This window comes from Mobula hypostoma, chromosome 4 (genome assembly GCF_963921235.1).
Source record: "Mobula hypostoma chromosome 4, sMobHyp1.1, whole genome shotgun sequence".
In the NCBI taxonomy this organism is placed as follows: domain Eukaryota; kingdom Metazoa; phylum Chordata; class Chondrichthyes; order Myliobatiformes; family Myliobatidae; genus Mobula; species Mobula hypostoma.
Window position 1 is genome coordinate 72,147,020 of NC_086100.1, and position 16,271 is coordinate 72,163,290.

Here is a 16,271-nt window from a genome sequence, read left to right on the forward strand (position 1 = left end):
TCGGTTCGTACTAACTCTTTAAATTCACCTTTTTTTCCTCTCTTTCGTGGTACTCGACAAGGCTGTCCTCTTAGTCCCCTATTATTTGATATTGCATTAGAACCTCTTGCAATTGCTATTCGAGAATCTTCAAATATTACTGGGATAACTCAGGGATTAAAGTCCCATAAATTATCACTCTATGCTGATGATTTACTTTTATATATTTCTAATCCTGAGAGATCCATTCCTGCTGTTTTAGAGTTATTAGCACAATTTGGCCTTTTCTCAGGTTATAAATTAAAGCTTAGTAAGAGTGAACTTTTTCCGATTAATAAACATCTTCCCTTATATTATAAATTTCCATTTAAATTGATTAATAATTACTTTTCATATCTTGGGATTAAAATTACTTGTAAACATAAAGATTTATTTAAGACTAACTTTTTACCATTAATAGACCATATTACTCAACTTTCATCTAAATGGTTTCCCTTATATTTAACTTTGATTGGTCGTATTAATGCAGTTAAGATGTTTTTTTTGCCAAAATTTTTATATGTGTTTCAGGCATTACCAATTTTCGTTCCTAAATCTTTTTTTGATAAAGTTGACTCTAAAATTTCTTCATTTATTTGGCAGAATAAGAATCCGAGACTGGGTAAAATACATTTACAGAAAGCTAAGAGAGATGGAGGTTTAGCATTACCTAATTTTAGATTTTATTATTGGGCTATTAATATTCGACATATGAAATTTTGGTTACTTGACCGGGACATACTATCTATTCCTAAATGGGTAGCATTGGAATTACAATCTGTTCAGGGTTATACACTTGGTTCTATTTTAGGTTCCTCTCTTCCTTTTGATTCGAAACGCCTTAAGCAGGTCTCTAACCCGATAATTAAATATGCTTTGCGCATTTGGTTTCAGTTCAGAAAATTTTTTGATCTTAATCAATTCGGGTTAGCGATTCCTATTTTAGGTAACATATTTTTTCCTCCCTCTTTTACGGATCGCGCTTTTCAAACTTGGAAGACTAAGGGTATTTTACGGTTTTTGGATTTATTTTTAGATGGTTCCCTTATGTCTTTTGAACAATTATCTAATAAATATAACTTATCAAGAATACATTTTTTTAGATATTTACAAGTTAGAAATTTCCTAAGTACTATACTTTCTTCCTTTCCAATGCTCCCTCCTATATATATTTTAGATTCGATAATTAACCTTAATCCATGTCAGAAAGGTGCATCGGCTATGATTTATAATATTATTATGAAACTTAGGAAAGCTCCATTTGATAAGATTAGGGTAGATTGGGAACAGGAATTGGGGCTTACCATTTCTGTGGATGATTGGGGGCAGATTTTACAATTAGTTAATACTTCCTCTATTTGTGCTAAACATTCCCTAATTCAATTTAAAGTGGTTCATAGAGCACATATGTCCAAAGATAAGTTAGCGCGTTTTTACTCGCATATTAATCCTTTCTGTGATAGATGTTCGGGGCAGATAGCCTCTTTAACTCATATGTTTTGGTCTTGCCCTACTTTGGAAACTTTTTGGAGAGATATTTTCAATATTATTTCTAAGGTATTAAATATAGATATCTCTCCTCACCCTATTACTGCTATCTTTGGACTACCTAAAATTTCTAGTAATCTTTCCCCTTCAGCCCGTAGAATGATCGCATTTCTTACTTTAATGGCGAAAAGATGTATTTTACAACATTGGAAAGAGCTTAAAGCCCCAACTACCTTTTTTTGGTTTTCTCAGACGATTTTATGTTTGAATTTGGAGAAAATTAGAAGTAACCTTTATGATTCTTCATTTAAATTTGAACAGATTTGGGGACCTTTTATTCGATATTTTCATTTAATGTAATATTTACCCTTCTTGTTTTTTTTTCACTGTTTTAATGGAGGTCGGGATTGAGGACGTGATTTTAAGTTTAACTCTGTCTGGTTTCAAGTTAGCCCATTGCTTTGCTTTGCTTTTAGTTAGTTGCACGGTGGGTTTTTTTTGGGGGGGGGGGTTTTCTTTTTTTCCATTGATATATATAAAATTTAGTAAACTATTATGTTATCTTGGTTTCTTATGCTTAAATTACATTGTAGTATTTTCTTTTTGGTATTGTTATTTTTTGGAATTTTATTATACTTTAACATTGTATTAATGTTTATATGGCTTACCTTTTTTGTATACTTACTCAATAAAAAGATTTAAAAAGAAAAAAGAATTTTTCTTATCGTTGCCATAAAAATGTTTAAGAAGAAGTAGAGAGCATAATTTCTAATCCACCAAAGAAACAAAATGTTTGTAATGCCGTAGTAGTTTGATATATCTATGGTGTATTGTCCGTGTTTCTTTCAATTTCCACCAATACTAACTTTATGCATTGTGGATCATGCCAAGCAGGTCTTTAGTAACACACACCAAATGCTGGAAGAATACAGCAAGCCAGGCAGCATCTATGGAAAAGAATAAACAGTCAACATTTCAGGTCGAAACCTTCATCTCAGCCCAAAACATCGACTGTTTACTCTTTACCATAGATGTTTCCTGGCCTGCTGAGTTGTTCCAGCACTTAATGCGTGTTGCTTGGATTTCCAGCATCTGCAGATTTTATTTCGTCACGTACCCTGTGACGGGAATAAAGAACCAGCAGAAATAGAAAACACTTTGGAGTCCAGTATTTCTATTACCTAATAATATTTATTAGTAACTACACAATACAGTAATGTAAATGTAGATAAATCAAACAGGTTAGCAATGATTAGATATGTAAGTAAGTAAATCAGTAGGTGTGGAAATATATGAAAAAACCAAGCTTCTTTAAGTCTAGGGGTAAAAAGATAAAGTCCCTATTTTAATAAATGCAGCTTCTTAAAAAGAATCAAGTGTGGTATCAAAAAATTCCTTCAGTAAGAATATATCTGTGAAGGTTCTCAGTCATCCAGGTCATTGTAGATCAAACAGTAGTAAATCAAGGCTACTGGACTCGCTGTGCTGCCCAGAAGACATTTTGCCTCTCATCTGAGAGGCTTCTCCTGTTCTGACCCGTGGTGGGTAGTTCTCCGGCTTATAAATTCCATGAGTTGTTTCAAGGTACAGCAGTCACATGAGGGCCGTTAGGAGTCATAGAGGTAATGAGAGCGCCATTGGAAGTAGCTGATAGGTGGAGTCATACCCCACCCCCTAACATGCAGTCCTAACGTCTCTGCCGCCGCATCTCCACAGCAGTTCACACCTCTATTCATGCAAAGATAGGACTAGTGACCTTGGCATTACCTTTACGACCATTACGACCCTCATGTGATTGGGAGACCTTTAAACAGCACCGAGTTTATAAACCAGAAAACTACCCACCATGGATCGGAACTGAAGAAGCCTCTTGGGTGAGTGGCAGAATGTCTTCTAGACAACACAGCCAGTCCAGTTGCCTTGATTTACTACTGTTTGATACTCATTTTAGTACTTAATCACAAATGATACACGATTAGGGAGAGAGCGAACCTGTGGTATGTTGAATTACTGGGTGAATGAGTAGTCTTTGGGCACTACAAGTCTGTGTCTTTACTGATGCTTTGCTGCACACTTGAGTGCTTGGTGGAGGGTGCCGATGCTTCTTTGCTGGTGGGGGAGGGGAGGTTGTTGCCTTGCTGCTGCTTGTACATGGGAGGGGGAGCTGGGGGCGCTTTGGGGTTCTAACATTTAACTGTTATTCTTTGGGGTACTCCTCTGTTTTGGTGGATGTTTGCGAAGATGGCGGCGCGACGCAGCTCGCAGCAGCCACTTCAGTGGTGATGTCTGTTATCTGTAAAGTAGGGTGCCGTGCACAATCCTGATTTGATGGAGACAGACGTGAGAGCACGGAGGAACATCTGGTGAAACTTCTGAAATGCCTGCTTCGCTGCTGCTGGCTGCTACTGTGTGATCCAGAATCTCCGGAGAAGAAGGCCCTGATTCCTCAGCTTTGCTTGTTCCTTGGCGGCCGGGGCCGGGTCAAAGCGCATGGCAGAGGATGGTGCTCGGTGCTCGGTTTCGGAAGACTGGTCGGAGGCTCGAAGTTTTCGAAAGGACTCAGAGTCCACTGCGGTCGGGTGATTCCAATGTTGCAGCATCGGCAAGTTTGCGGCACTTGGAGGTTCATGACAGGGAGAGTTTCTCTCTTCTACCGTCTGCGTGAAATGATGAGGCTATCAGAACTTTGAGACTTTTTTTTACCATGCCCATGGTCTGCTCTTTATCAAATTACGGTATTGCTTTGCACTGTTGTAACTATATGTTATAATTATGTGGTTTTGTCAGTTTTAGTTTTGATGTGTCTTGTGTTTCTTGTGATATCATTCTGGAGGAACATTGTATCATTTTTTAATGCATGCATTTCTAAATGACAATAAACGACGACTGAGTGTCCTCATAATCTAATCTAATCTAAAAAGAATTTCAGGATGTATATTGTATACATTTCTCTGACGTTAAATGTACCTATTGAAACTGCAGTCCTTTAATTGCTTATGAAATTAAGAAGTAAACTTGATGGAACCTGAGTCTGACACTTGCCATTTATGTGAAATGTGTTCTATCAGTTAGCTACCATTGCTATACCTGGATTATCACATTGTGTGCACTAATTTGTATTATTAATTATTACTTATCTATGATAGGCCACATGGGAAGATGTAAAAAGTACGTTTGGATCTTCACAAATTAATTCAGAACGTTCAGGACAAAGTGGATTTCAAAGGTATGTTATTGCAATGTATCCCATTTACTTTGCATAATTTAGATATCAGTGCCTAATTTAATTCTAATTTAGTTTTAATGATCATATCTCAGGATTGATACTGAAAGGCCTGAATAGAGTGAATGTAGAGAGAATGTTTCCATTAATAAGAGAGTCTAGGATCCAACGGCACAGCATCAGAATGAAAGAATGTCCCTTTAAAATTGAAATGAAGAGGAATTTCTTTCAGCCAGTGCTGTGGGGGCCAAGTCAGTGGATGTATTTAAGGCAGAGATTAATAGGTTCTTAATTAGTAAATGGGTTAAAAGTTATGGGAAGAAGGCAGGAGAATGGGATTAAAAAAAGAAATCAGCCATGATTGAATGGCAGAGCAGACTCAATGGGGCAAATGGTTTAATTCTGTTCCAAATCTTACAGTTTTATCATGGTTTTAACATTTTTTTCAGAGAAACAAAAGCTTCAGAAAGTGTATTGTATTTAAAACTAAATTAAAATACTGTGGCTGTTGGAAATATTCAGCAGGTCTGGCAGTCCCTGGCAGTGTCATGATAAACTAGATTTTTTTGATGCAGTTGTACTCCTCCTGGCCAACATTTATTTCTTTACCCTGTTACATTTCCATCTTCTTTCACCTCTTTTGTCATTTTATCTCGAATACAAAGCTTTTGTTTCTCGTTGCCTTCACCCCCCTCACTATTTTTCCTGCATCTGAAAAATTGTTTCACTTCTAATATTGGTTCTATTAATTACTCTAAAATATGTTGTCTGAATTGCTGAATATTAGCGTCACTTTTTGTTTATACTGAACATTTTAGTGTAAAACTTCACATTTTAACATAATGGGTATTTTAAGTTTATCCCCTGCCAAAAATATGCACCAAAATAGTACAATATAGAATAAACAATGCTATGTATAGAAGTTGAAAAACGGGCATTACTTATCACAGACGCATTGCAGCAGTTCAAGAAGATAGTTTCCTGCCATTTTCCCCAAGGAGAATTGAATAGTGGTCTTGCCAGCATTATCTGCATTCCAAGAGAAAATACAAAACTGTTTGGTATAATTGAAATCAGTCTTTGTAAAATTGCCTATTTCACCCTGGAGTGAAAATTATTTTAGAATCATGAAAGTCCAGAACTAATTTTTGGATTGATTTTGTCAAATACTGTATCCAAAAAGCAAAAAAAAAATCTGAAATTAAAAACAGCAAATGTTAAAGATACTCAGCAGGTCAGGCAGCACTTAGGGAGATAGAAACAATATTGACGTCTTGGGTTTATGAGTTTCATTTGAATCAGTCAAATACTTGGCTTTCCTAAATTTGAAATAGGCATGGAGGATTTGGTGCCAAGTTTAACATTTAGAATCTAGCCCACAATGGTTTATTGACAAATTTGAAACACGCATATGGAAACGAGGTCTCACTTTTCAATGCAAGCACCATTGCCATCCTCTGCTTCCAAGCAATGGACAAAGTTACAATCAAGTTCCATGCTACCACCAACAGAATATCCTATCCTGGATTTAGATCAAACCTCGTAATCCTGATGCAATGGTTGTTAATACAAGGATGTATGTGTGTTTCCATGAACTATCTAACTTTATTGTTTTGCATTCTACAAAGGGGTGGAACAGCTTATCTTCTATTTTACCGTAGAATGGAGTGATTACTTTAGGTAAGTCATTCATTGCTTAAGAAAATCTACAAGTATTTCCTTGCTTTAAGAGATTTAAGCAATAATCTTGCTAAATAAAGGATATTTCCATTGTTATTAACCACTTCGATCTCATTTTAGTGTACATGTAGTATAATGTGATTCCTCTGCTTACAATATAAAAAACAAATAAAATTCATGAAAGCAAGAGGAATCGTAGCATACTGGTTAATTCTTGTAAATCCCTAAATATGAGCTCTGATAGCATCCTGGCAGATAGGGATTTTAAATTCCATTAGTCATTTACATCAGGATTTTTTTAAAGCTATTCTCAGTACCGAGGATTGCATTGACATGAAATTTATCAAGTTCATTAGTTTTCTGTCAAAAAAGAAATCTTTCACCTTTACCAAATCTACCCAATATTGGACTTCTAATCCACTAAACTGATTGGCCCCTAATAATCTCTTCAGTTGAGAGCAATTTCGACAAAAAGTGCAGTGAAGTCCAAATCCTGCAAATAAATAATAAAAATAAAATCTCACACATCTGGAGCTAAAGATCAAAGCAGTGGGTTTGATAAGCATCTGACCATAACCACTCATTTCTGTTCAGGCTAAAGTTGGGCTTAAAAAAGATATGGTTTATAAAGTATTAGATCATGTGAATTTAGAAATAATGTTTGCATCTTCATTAGTTATACAGCAGTTGCTAATGAGAATAAAGCCGATTGTTATATTTGATTTTTGCACAATTAATTTTTCCATAGCAGACTTCTAAAGATACTTGCATAAACCTGCAGTCTTTCTGTTAGAATTTTGACCGATGTGTGATGGGGATCATTGTTGGATTGAGACTTTATCTCTGTTGTAAAGAGGGAGGGAGAATAGTGAGATGAAAAGGAGAAAGGAATGCACAAATACGGAGTTCTGTTTGGCAGCTCCTGTTTCAAGTTAATTACTTTTTCACAGACTTACAATTATTCTTGCAAGTTACTTAAAAACCAAAAGATATTGCCACTGTCTTAAAATAAAGGTAAGGTTTACAGAATGGTAGATCATCTCATAAAACTGTTTGATTAGAATGTAATTCAATTCTGGCATCAATATACAAATTATGTTACTGTAAAATGTGGAATATTAAATGTAAAACACTGGCAAAAAGGTCATGCTCTGAACAAGAACAACCAAATAAACCAACAATCTACCAACAATAATCAATGGGACAGTTGAAAAATGAAATTAACCTAAACATCAGCATACTAAATTTACTTCCAATTCAGCTGCCATTACACCAGGAAGACATTGACTCTTGTCCCCTGTCGTCTTTTAATCTGGGCCAATCCGGACATTGGAAGATTGAGAGGAGGGGATTTCAACCAGGCCCACTGCCCGAGTAGAAAAGGCAGCAGCGAGTGGGTTGCAGCCAAGTTGTAAACATTACCCTGCGACCAATCCATGTTTGTGATTCTTTAACAAGAGCAAATTAAAGAAAGGCAGGCACAAGCACAAAGGCTATCGTCTGAGTGGACACAATCAAAGTGGTGATCTTGAGACTTTAGCTCAACTTCAGCAAAGAGAGGCTTCAACCAGAGAAAGCAAAAAGTAAGAAAAGCTCGAGGTTAACTTTTTCCTTCCTTCTTTATACCTGTGCAGTTAGAACAGTGGAGATGCCAGGCACTATAGTGGAATGTTATTCTTACAGGATGTGGGAAGGCAGGGAAGCCTCCAGTGATCTGATGACCACAACTATGAGAGGTGCATCCAGCTGCAGCATCTAACAATCTATTTTAAGGAGTTGGAGTTGGAGCTGGAACTGGATGAACTCTGGATCATTCAGCTGGCCGAAGGAGTGATAGATAGGACATTTAGAGAGGTAGTTACACCCAAGGTGCAGGGCACAGGAGACTGTGTGACAGCCAGGAGGGGGGAAGGGGTTAAGGAGCCAGTGCAGAGTGCTCCTGTGGCCATCACCCTCAACAACAGGTTTATCATTTTGAATACTGTTTCGGGGGTCATTGACCTAACAGAGGAAAGTCACAGTGGTCAAGTCTCTGGCATTAAATCTATCTCTGTGACTCAGAAGGGAATGGGGAGAAGATGCACGCAGTGCCGATAGGGGATTCATTACTTAAGGGAACAGACAGGAGGTCTGTGGGTGAGAACGAGATTCCTGGATGGTATGTTACCTCCCGGGTGCCAGTGTTTCGGATAGAGTCTTCAGCATTGTTAAGTGCGAGGGTGAACAGCCAGAGGTTGTGGTCCATGTCGGTACCAATGACATGGGTAGGACGAGTGACAAGGTTCTGCATAGAAGGTTCAGGGAGTTAGGTGCCATGTGCTAGTGAGGCCAGAACTAGGAAGATTATGCAGTTTAAAAACGTGGCTAAGGAGTTGGTGTAGATTTTTGGATCATTGAGCTCTCTTCCAGGGAAGGTGCGACCCTACAGAAGGGGCAGTTTGCACCTGAACTGGAGGGGGCTATCATCTGCATGGGAATAGTCATAATCATACTTTATTGATCCCGGGGGAAATTGGTTTTCGTTACAGTTGCATAATACTGCGCACTGGTGTTTAAACGAGAGTTGCAGAGGAATAGGAACCAGAGTGTCAGAACAGTTAGTGGAGACAGATGTTAAGACCTCAGATAAAGTTAGGAATCAAAAGGTTGAATATGGTGTTACTGGTGTCCTGAGCTGTGTACGTTTCAATGCCAGAAGTATTGTAGAGAAGGTGGATGATAGTACTAAAGATGAGGTATCTGGTTTACAAACAGAGGTAATTTGTTGTGAGGAGAGGCTGTTGATAGGGTAAAACTGCAGTCAGCAAGGTGAGTTGCGACGTAAAAGAGGACAAAATTAAAATGTGTGAATACGGGACTGAAGGTGCGTGCTATATAGAATAAGGTAGATGTAGCATAGTTACAGATTGGCATGTATGATATGATAGGCATCACTGAATCATGGCTGAAAGAAGATTATAGTTGGGAGCTAATGTTCAAGGACACACATTGGATTGAAAGGACAGGCAAGAAGGCAGAGACGGTGGCATTGCTCTGATGGTTAAAAAATGAAATCATATCTTAAAAAGAGGTGACATAGGGTCAGCAGGTGTTGAATCGTTGTCGATAGAGCTAAGGAACTGCAAGGATAAAAAAACCCAGATGAGAGTTATATACGGACCCCCAAGAAGTATTAAGAATATGGTCTACAATGTGATATAGAAAATGCATGTCAAAAGGGCAATGTTACAATAGTCAAGGGGGATTACAGTATGCAGGTAGATTGGGAAAATCAGATTAGTGCTCGATTTCAAGAGGGAGAATTTCTAGAAAGCTTACAAGATAGCTTTTAGAACAGCTCATAATTAGCCCACTAGGGGATCAGCTATTCTGGTTTGGCTGTTATACCATGAACGCATATTGATTAGAAAGTTTAAGGTAAAAGGACTCTTGGGGGAAAGTGATTATAATATGCAAACAACAGGAATTCTGCAGATGCTGGAAATTCAAGCAACACACATAAAAGTTGCTGGTGAACGCAGCAGGCCAGGCAGCATGTCTAGGAAGAGGTGCAGTCGACGTTTCAGGCCGAGACCCTTCGTCAGGACTTCGTCAGGGTCTCGGCCTGAAACGTCGACTGCACCTCTTCCTAGACATGCTGCCTGGCCTGCTGCATTCACCAGCAACTTTTATGATTATAATATGATTGAATTCACCCTGAAATTTGAGAAGGAGAAGCTAAAGTCAGCTGTATCAGTATTATAGTGGAGTAAAAGGAATTACAGAGGCATGAGAGAGAAGTTGGCCAGAATTAATTTGAAGACAACACTGGCAGGGCTGATGGCAAAGCAGCAATAGCTGGTATTTCTGGAACAATTTGGAAGGCACAGGATATATACATCTCAAAGAGGAAGATGACATAACCATGGCTAACAAAATAAGTCAAAGCCAACATAAAAGCAAAAGAGAGGGCATATAATGGAGCAAAAATTAGTGGGAAGCTGGACGATTTGGAAGCTTTTAAAACCAACAAAAGGCAATTTTAAAAAGTCATTAAGAAGGTAAAGGTGGAATACGAAAGTAAGCGAGTCAATAATATTAAAGAAGATGTAAGGAGTGTTTGTCAGCTCTTAGACTGTATTCATTAGAGTATAGAAGAATGAGAGGGGATCTCATAAAAACATTTCGAATGTTGAAAGGGTTGGACAGAGTAGATGTGGAAAGGCTGTTTCCATAGGCAGGTGAGTCCAGGACAAGAGGCCACAGTCTTAGAATTAGAGGTTACCCATTTAAAATAGAGATGAGGAGAAATTTTTTTAGCCAGTGGGTCGTGGATTTATGGAATTCGTTGCCACATACAGCTGTGGAGTCCCGATGATTGAGGGTGTTTAAGGAGGAGATCGATAGCCATCTAATGAGTTAGGGTATCAAGAGATATGGGGAAAAAGCCGGAAATTGGAACTAGATGGGAGAATAGTTTAGCTCATGGTGGAGTGGCGGAGCAGACTCGATGGGCCAAATGGCCTACTTCTGCTCCTTTGTCTTGTGATCTTGTGAAGATACCTAAAGTTTCTTCAGATACATAAAGTGTAAGCAAGAAGTGAGAGTGGATATCAGACCACTGCAAAATGATGCTGGAGAAAATGGTGGATGAACTGGCAAACTGAATTTTGCCTCACAATCACCAGATTCTGGAATGGTTCCAGAAGACTGGAAAATTGTAAATGTCACTTCACTCTTCATGAAGGGAGAGAGGCAGAAGAAAGGAAACTATAGGCCAGTTAGTCTGACCTTAGTGGTTGGAAGATGTTGGAGCTGATTATTAAGGACGAGGTCTCAGGGTACCTGGAGGCACATGGTTCCTTCAAGGGAAAATCTTGTCTGACAGATCTGTTGGGATTTTTTGAAGAAATAACAAGCAGGAAAGATTCTAGCATGGATAAAGCAGTAGCTGATTGGCAAGCAATAAAGAGTTGGGATAAATGGAGCCTTTTCTGGTTGGCTGCTGGTGTCTTGTGGTGTTTCACAGGGGTCTGTCTGTGTTAGGATTGATTCTTTTACATGATATGTCAGTGATTTGGATGATGGAATTGAGGGGTTTGTTGCAAAGTTTGCAGATGATATAAAGACAGGAAGAGGAGCAGGTAGTTCTGAGGAAGTAGAGAAGCTACAGAAGGACTTGGACCAATTAGGAGAATGGGCAAAGAAGTGGTTGATGGAATACAATGTTGTGAAGGATATGGTCATGCACTTTGGCAGAAGAAATGAAAGTGTTGACTATTTTCTAAATGGAGAGAAAATACAAAAAAGGACTGAGGCACGGGGGACTTGGGAGTCCTTGTGCAGGATTCTCTAAAGGTTAATTTGCAGGTTGAGTCTGTGGTGAGGAAGGCAAACACAATGTTAGCATTCATTTCAAGAGGACTAGAATATAAAAGCAAGGATGTAATGTTGAGACTTTATAAAGCACTGGTGAGGCCTCACTTGAAGTATTGTGAGCAGGTTTGGGCTCCTTATTTTAGAAAGAATGTGCTGAAACTAGAGGGGGTTCAAAGGGGGTTCGTGAAGATTATTCCAGTTTTGAATGGCTTGTCATATGAAGAGTGTTTGATGGTTCTGGGCCTATCTATATTCACTAGAATTCAGCGGAATGAGGGGTGACCTCATTGAAACCTATCGAATGGTGATAGGTTTTGATAAAGTGGATGTGAGGAGGATGTTTCCTATGGTAGAGTCTAAGACCAGAGGACACAGCCTCAGAATATAGAGATGTCCTTTCAGAACAGAGATGAGGAGGGATTTCTTTAGCCAGATAGTGGTAAATCTTTGCCATGGGCAACTGTGGAGGCCAAGCCTTTATGTATATTTAATGCAGAGATTGATAGATTCTTAACTGGTCAGGGCATGAAGGGATACAGGGAGAAGGTAAGAGATGAGGCTGAGAAGAGAATTGGATCAGTCATGATGAAATGGCAGAGCAGACTCAATAGCCAAATGGCCTAATTCTGCTCCTATATCTTATTGTCTTTTAAGAGATAAATTTCTGCATTTTATTGATTTTCTTCATTGAAAATTCAAACTTACTAATGTTAATAAACTCTTAACTAATGATTATGCCAAACTGAAATAATAAAAAAGCACAGTTAAATCTTCAAATTACAGATTTTCTAACCTTGAAGCACCAGTGGATTTCATAACTTTCACAATAACTAAAAGGATAGGGAAATGCCAATGTATTAGTTAAGAACAAATGGACTGTCAAATTAATTTATAATTAAGCTGCATCTACACTGGTTTTCGATATGCATGTCATATTTTTAATATATAATATAAATATTTGTAACATAACTTCTGAATTTTCCAAATTTATTCTAAATTTATTTTCCCTTTTTATAATGCAGATCATGCTGATTTGATTGCAGCTACAGTACGGCAGACCTGAAGGAATATAGCTATCAAGAAGATATTGCAGAATTTCATATCTCATTACTTGTTGACTGTCTTTCCTATATTTGTTTAAAAATTTAAATGAAATGCTTTATAATTTTAAATTGGGCATCAGCGGGTTGTCTGCAGTGCAGAATCTTCAATGGCTCTGATTTTTAGTGAAATGGCATCCTATGCTCTTAGGCCAGTTAATTTAAATCTATTATAAGTTAAAATTGATCTAAAATAAATATCTGCAGAGCGGAGTTTTCTAATTGGATTCTCCAGGCCTGTTCTGAATTTGTTGGAAACATTAGAAGCTACAGGAAAAAAAGAAATATCTGATTTGTCAGACTTCCAACATTACAATTACTAAATTCTAATTTTGCAAGCATTCTGGTCTGCTGTTATAGCCAAATTACACGACTGCAGCCTGTGCAATAAGACTGTCTAGCTTGGGAACAATTTTAGTCACCATAGCCTGACAAGGTCCACTTCTGTCAACCAGACTAACAGTCCCAGGTGTAGGCTTGTCAACAGTTCCCAGAAACACACAAGCCTATACCAACTACTTAAAAAGAGTAAACTCTGATGGTATTGGACACAGTCTGTCTGTCTGAATCTAACAGGCAATCTACAAGCAATTTCTGACAGGCTAGAAATCCAAATGCTGTTGGCAACGCCCAGGGAACGGTTACCTGTTTTAGGACCAGGGATAGTACCAAATCAGTCCAACTGCAGTTGTGTTTGAAGGTGTATAGTACTAGTGGGCATGGGTCTGTCACTGTATAATACTGGGGTTACAGTATTGGTTGGAATAGGTGGGTCACAATTTAATATTGTGGACCAATGCCACTGATCAGTTTGTCACTGTATTATGGCTATAAGAGTGGTAGGTTTAGATCTGTCACTGCTGAACAACATGGATCTTACACTGTATGATGGATATGATACAGGAAAATGTAGGATTTTTCCTTAACACTACGCTTCTGGGGTGGGGATACACAGGTAATACTGTAACACTTGGTTACAGTACAGGTAAACACAGGTCTGGCACCCGAGGGCAATGTCGCTACAGCATTCAGGAGTCTTTGATTTGAAACTCAAGTGGTCAGAAAGGGTGGTAAAACCTGATTCAGTTCCAGATTTCAGAACGGATTCATAAAAGCAGCTGGGAGAGATTAACGGGCAATAGGAACAGCTGCAAAGAGAATGAGTGGCAGTGGATGTTGAGGTGGTGGAGAGGAATGCTGAAGAGTAGGGCAATCAAAAGGAATAAGGAAGGGATTGAGTAAAGAGGGGGGCAACTGGGACAGTGATAGAAAGGTAGAGGGTACTGAAGCAGGAGGAGGATCAGGGTGGGTGCTACAAGCACATGCACATGTTTCACGCTGATTCTGGGTGCAGAACTAGATTTCCAGTCACTTCCCAGCTGGAGACAGGACTGACCCTGCTGCAGCTCTGTGTGAATTCTCATCACACAACATTTTCAGATCTTTTTATCCAAAGCTGCTCGCATTAATTACCGTCTCAAACAAAGAAAAAGACATTACACTGTGGGCAGTGATATGGTACTTGTTTATTATATTCTACCATAATAATATTCATATGTCAGCACATGATTAATAAACAGGCTTTTGGGTGATGACTGTTGGTTGGATTTCATGTTGAGCCTGAACCTCAATACTAAAACCAAAATTTTTGTTTCAGTTATATTTTGAGAAAGATTGAAGAACTATATTAAAGGACTGAATTGATTTTGTATTTTTATAGACTCCTAATTTCAAGAGACTTGATATTAGAATCTGTAAAATAAATAACTTCTAAAATAATAATGACTGAGTTTATTAATCTTTAGTAAATCAGTTGTTACATTTTGTACTTGCATTTGGAGAAATTTTAATCCATTTAACAATTAATAAGTTATTTCATGTGATGGACTTGAACACTGATTTTCAATCTCTGTAGAAAGCAGAATATTTTCTCTAGGAGAGTATACTTTAAATTGGATTATTTCTTACAAACATTCTTTCTAAAAACAAAGTATTTATTTGTAATTGTCATATCACCTTAGCCTGTGATTAATTTGTACAAAGCTTATGGCTCAGCTTGAACACTAGGTTGACATAGAAACCTGACCAGTTGCACCCGATTTATGCCAAACAGTCTTGGAAGGTTGTGGGAGAGAGAGACTGGGTTATGGAAAATGTCAACATTGCTTACGGCTTTCACATAACCGTACTATTGTTTAACTGAAATTGCTGTTAAACTCATGGCACCCCAGGATGTATTCCAGTAGATTTCTATTTTTTAAATTCAACATTATATGAGAATTCACAGTCAATGTGCAGAATGCCTTGTTTTACTGTTGGAATGCAAATTCTTATGGGAGTGATATTAGCTGTAATTGAAAGTAATGCAATTCGTTTCAATAATTTGATATCATTGGACGATGTCAATATTCTACATGATAAACTTTCCCTTGCTGATATGATTCTAATGCAAACAAGTCTGCAGATTTTTGTGGAAAAATCCATCATTTTCTGAAAAAATATTGGCGAACTCTGGACATTTTTCACAATAGCACACTATTTAAATATTAAAGTTGAGCTTAATTAAACATAGCTAAACATAAATTCACATAACTAGAATATTTATTAATTGACAGAAAACAGATGCTTGAGATAAATGGGTTATTTTCTGGTTAGAAATTGGTAATCACTGGGATGATTTGTGATCTCTTCTGTGTTTCAGCTGTTTACAATTCATTTACATGCATTTTCTGAAAGGGTTCCAATGCAACCAATCCAACTTTGCTGTCAGTACAAAATTAGAAAGGAAAGAAAAAAATAGTTGTGAGACTATTAAATAACGTTCTTAATAACTTTTCTTCCTAATAGTCACACAATTACTTAAGTATTAGTGTAGTGTTCTCGTGCAGTGTGTTGAAACTCTGACTAAACACCAAGTTAAACTGGAGCCAATGAAGCCAGAGTCATAATAAGGTTAACCATTTACTGTTCACTCTTCCACATTAACATCGCATGGTGAAAACTGTTGATAAAAAAAAACGAACATATACAGCTTCTGTTTCATTCTGGAGACCACGCGTGCTCTCTTTTTTCAGCAAGTGTCTCCAGCCGCCCCGAATAGCAAGTGAGGGGGGTCCCGTCAAACCGCCATCGTGCTCGAGCCGACCGCGCATTTGAAATTGAAAAGCCGACACGTGCGCCACCCGAACCGCAGCTTCCTTAACAGAAACCGCATTAATATTTTTACTTCAAATACTTTCATAGGAACTTACAGCATTGCTTCTATAATGTTTCTTTGTGGGTAGACACAGAGCTGTTCACAATCAAGCTGCATGCATGGCACCCACCTTTACACCTTCCCGAACTGGAGGTTACACATAAGACGCGGCGAAAGCGAAGGTGATGTCATCACCTGCCACGATATA

The 16,271-nt window shown here is 38.1% G+C and overlaps 1 protein-coding gene across 1 annotated transcript in view; it reads left to right on the forward strand.

The window, feature by feature from the left end:
- The window catches only part of LOC134345390 (ubl carboxyl-terminal hydrolase 18-like), a 55,663-nt gene extending 41,047 nt beyond the window's left edge, over positions 1-14,616 (forward strand). Inside the window, exons 11-13 of the mRNA XM_063045974.1 lie at positions 4,653-4,732; positions 6,358-6,409; positions 12,790-14,616. Of these exons, the coding sequence (XP_062902044.1) occupies positions 4,653-4,732; positions 6,358-6,400 (123 nt within the window). The 3' untranslated portion in view covers positions 6,401-6,409; positions 12,790-14,616. The remainder of the gene's footprint in view (positions 1-4,652; positions 4,733-6,357; positions 6,410-12,789) is intronic.
- The last annotated feature ends 1,655 nt before the right edge of the window (positions 14,617-16,271 follow it).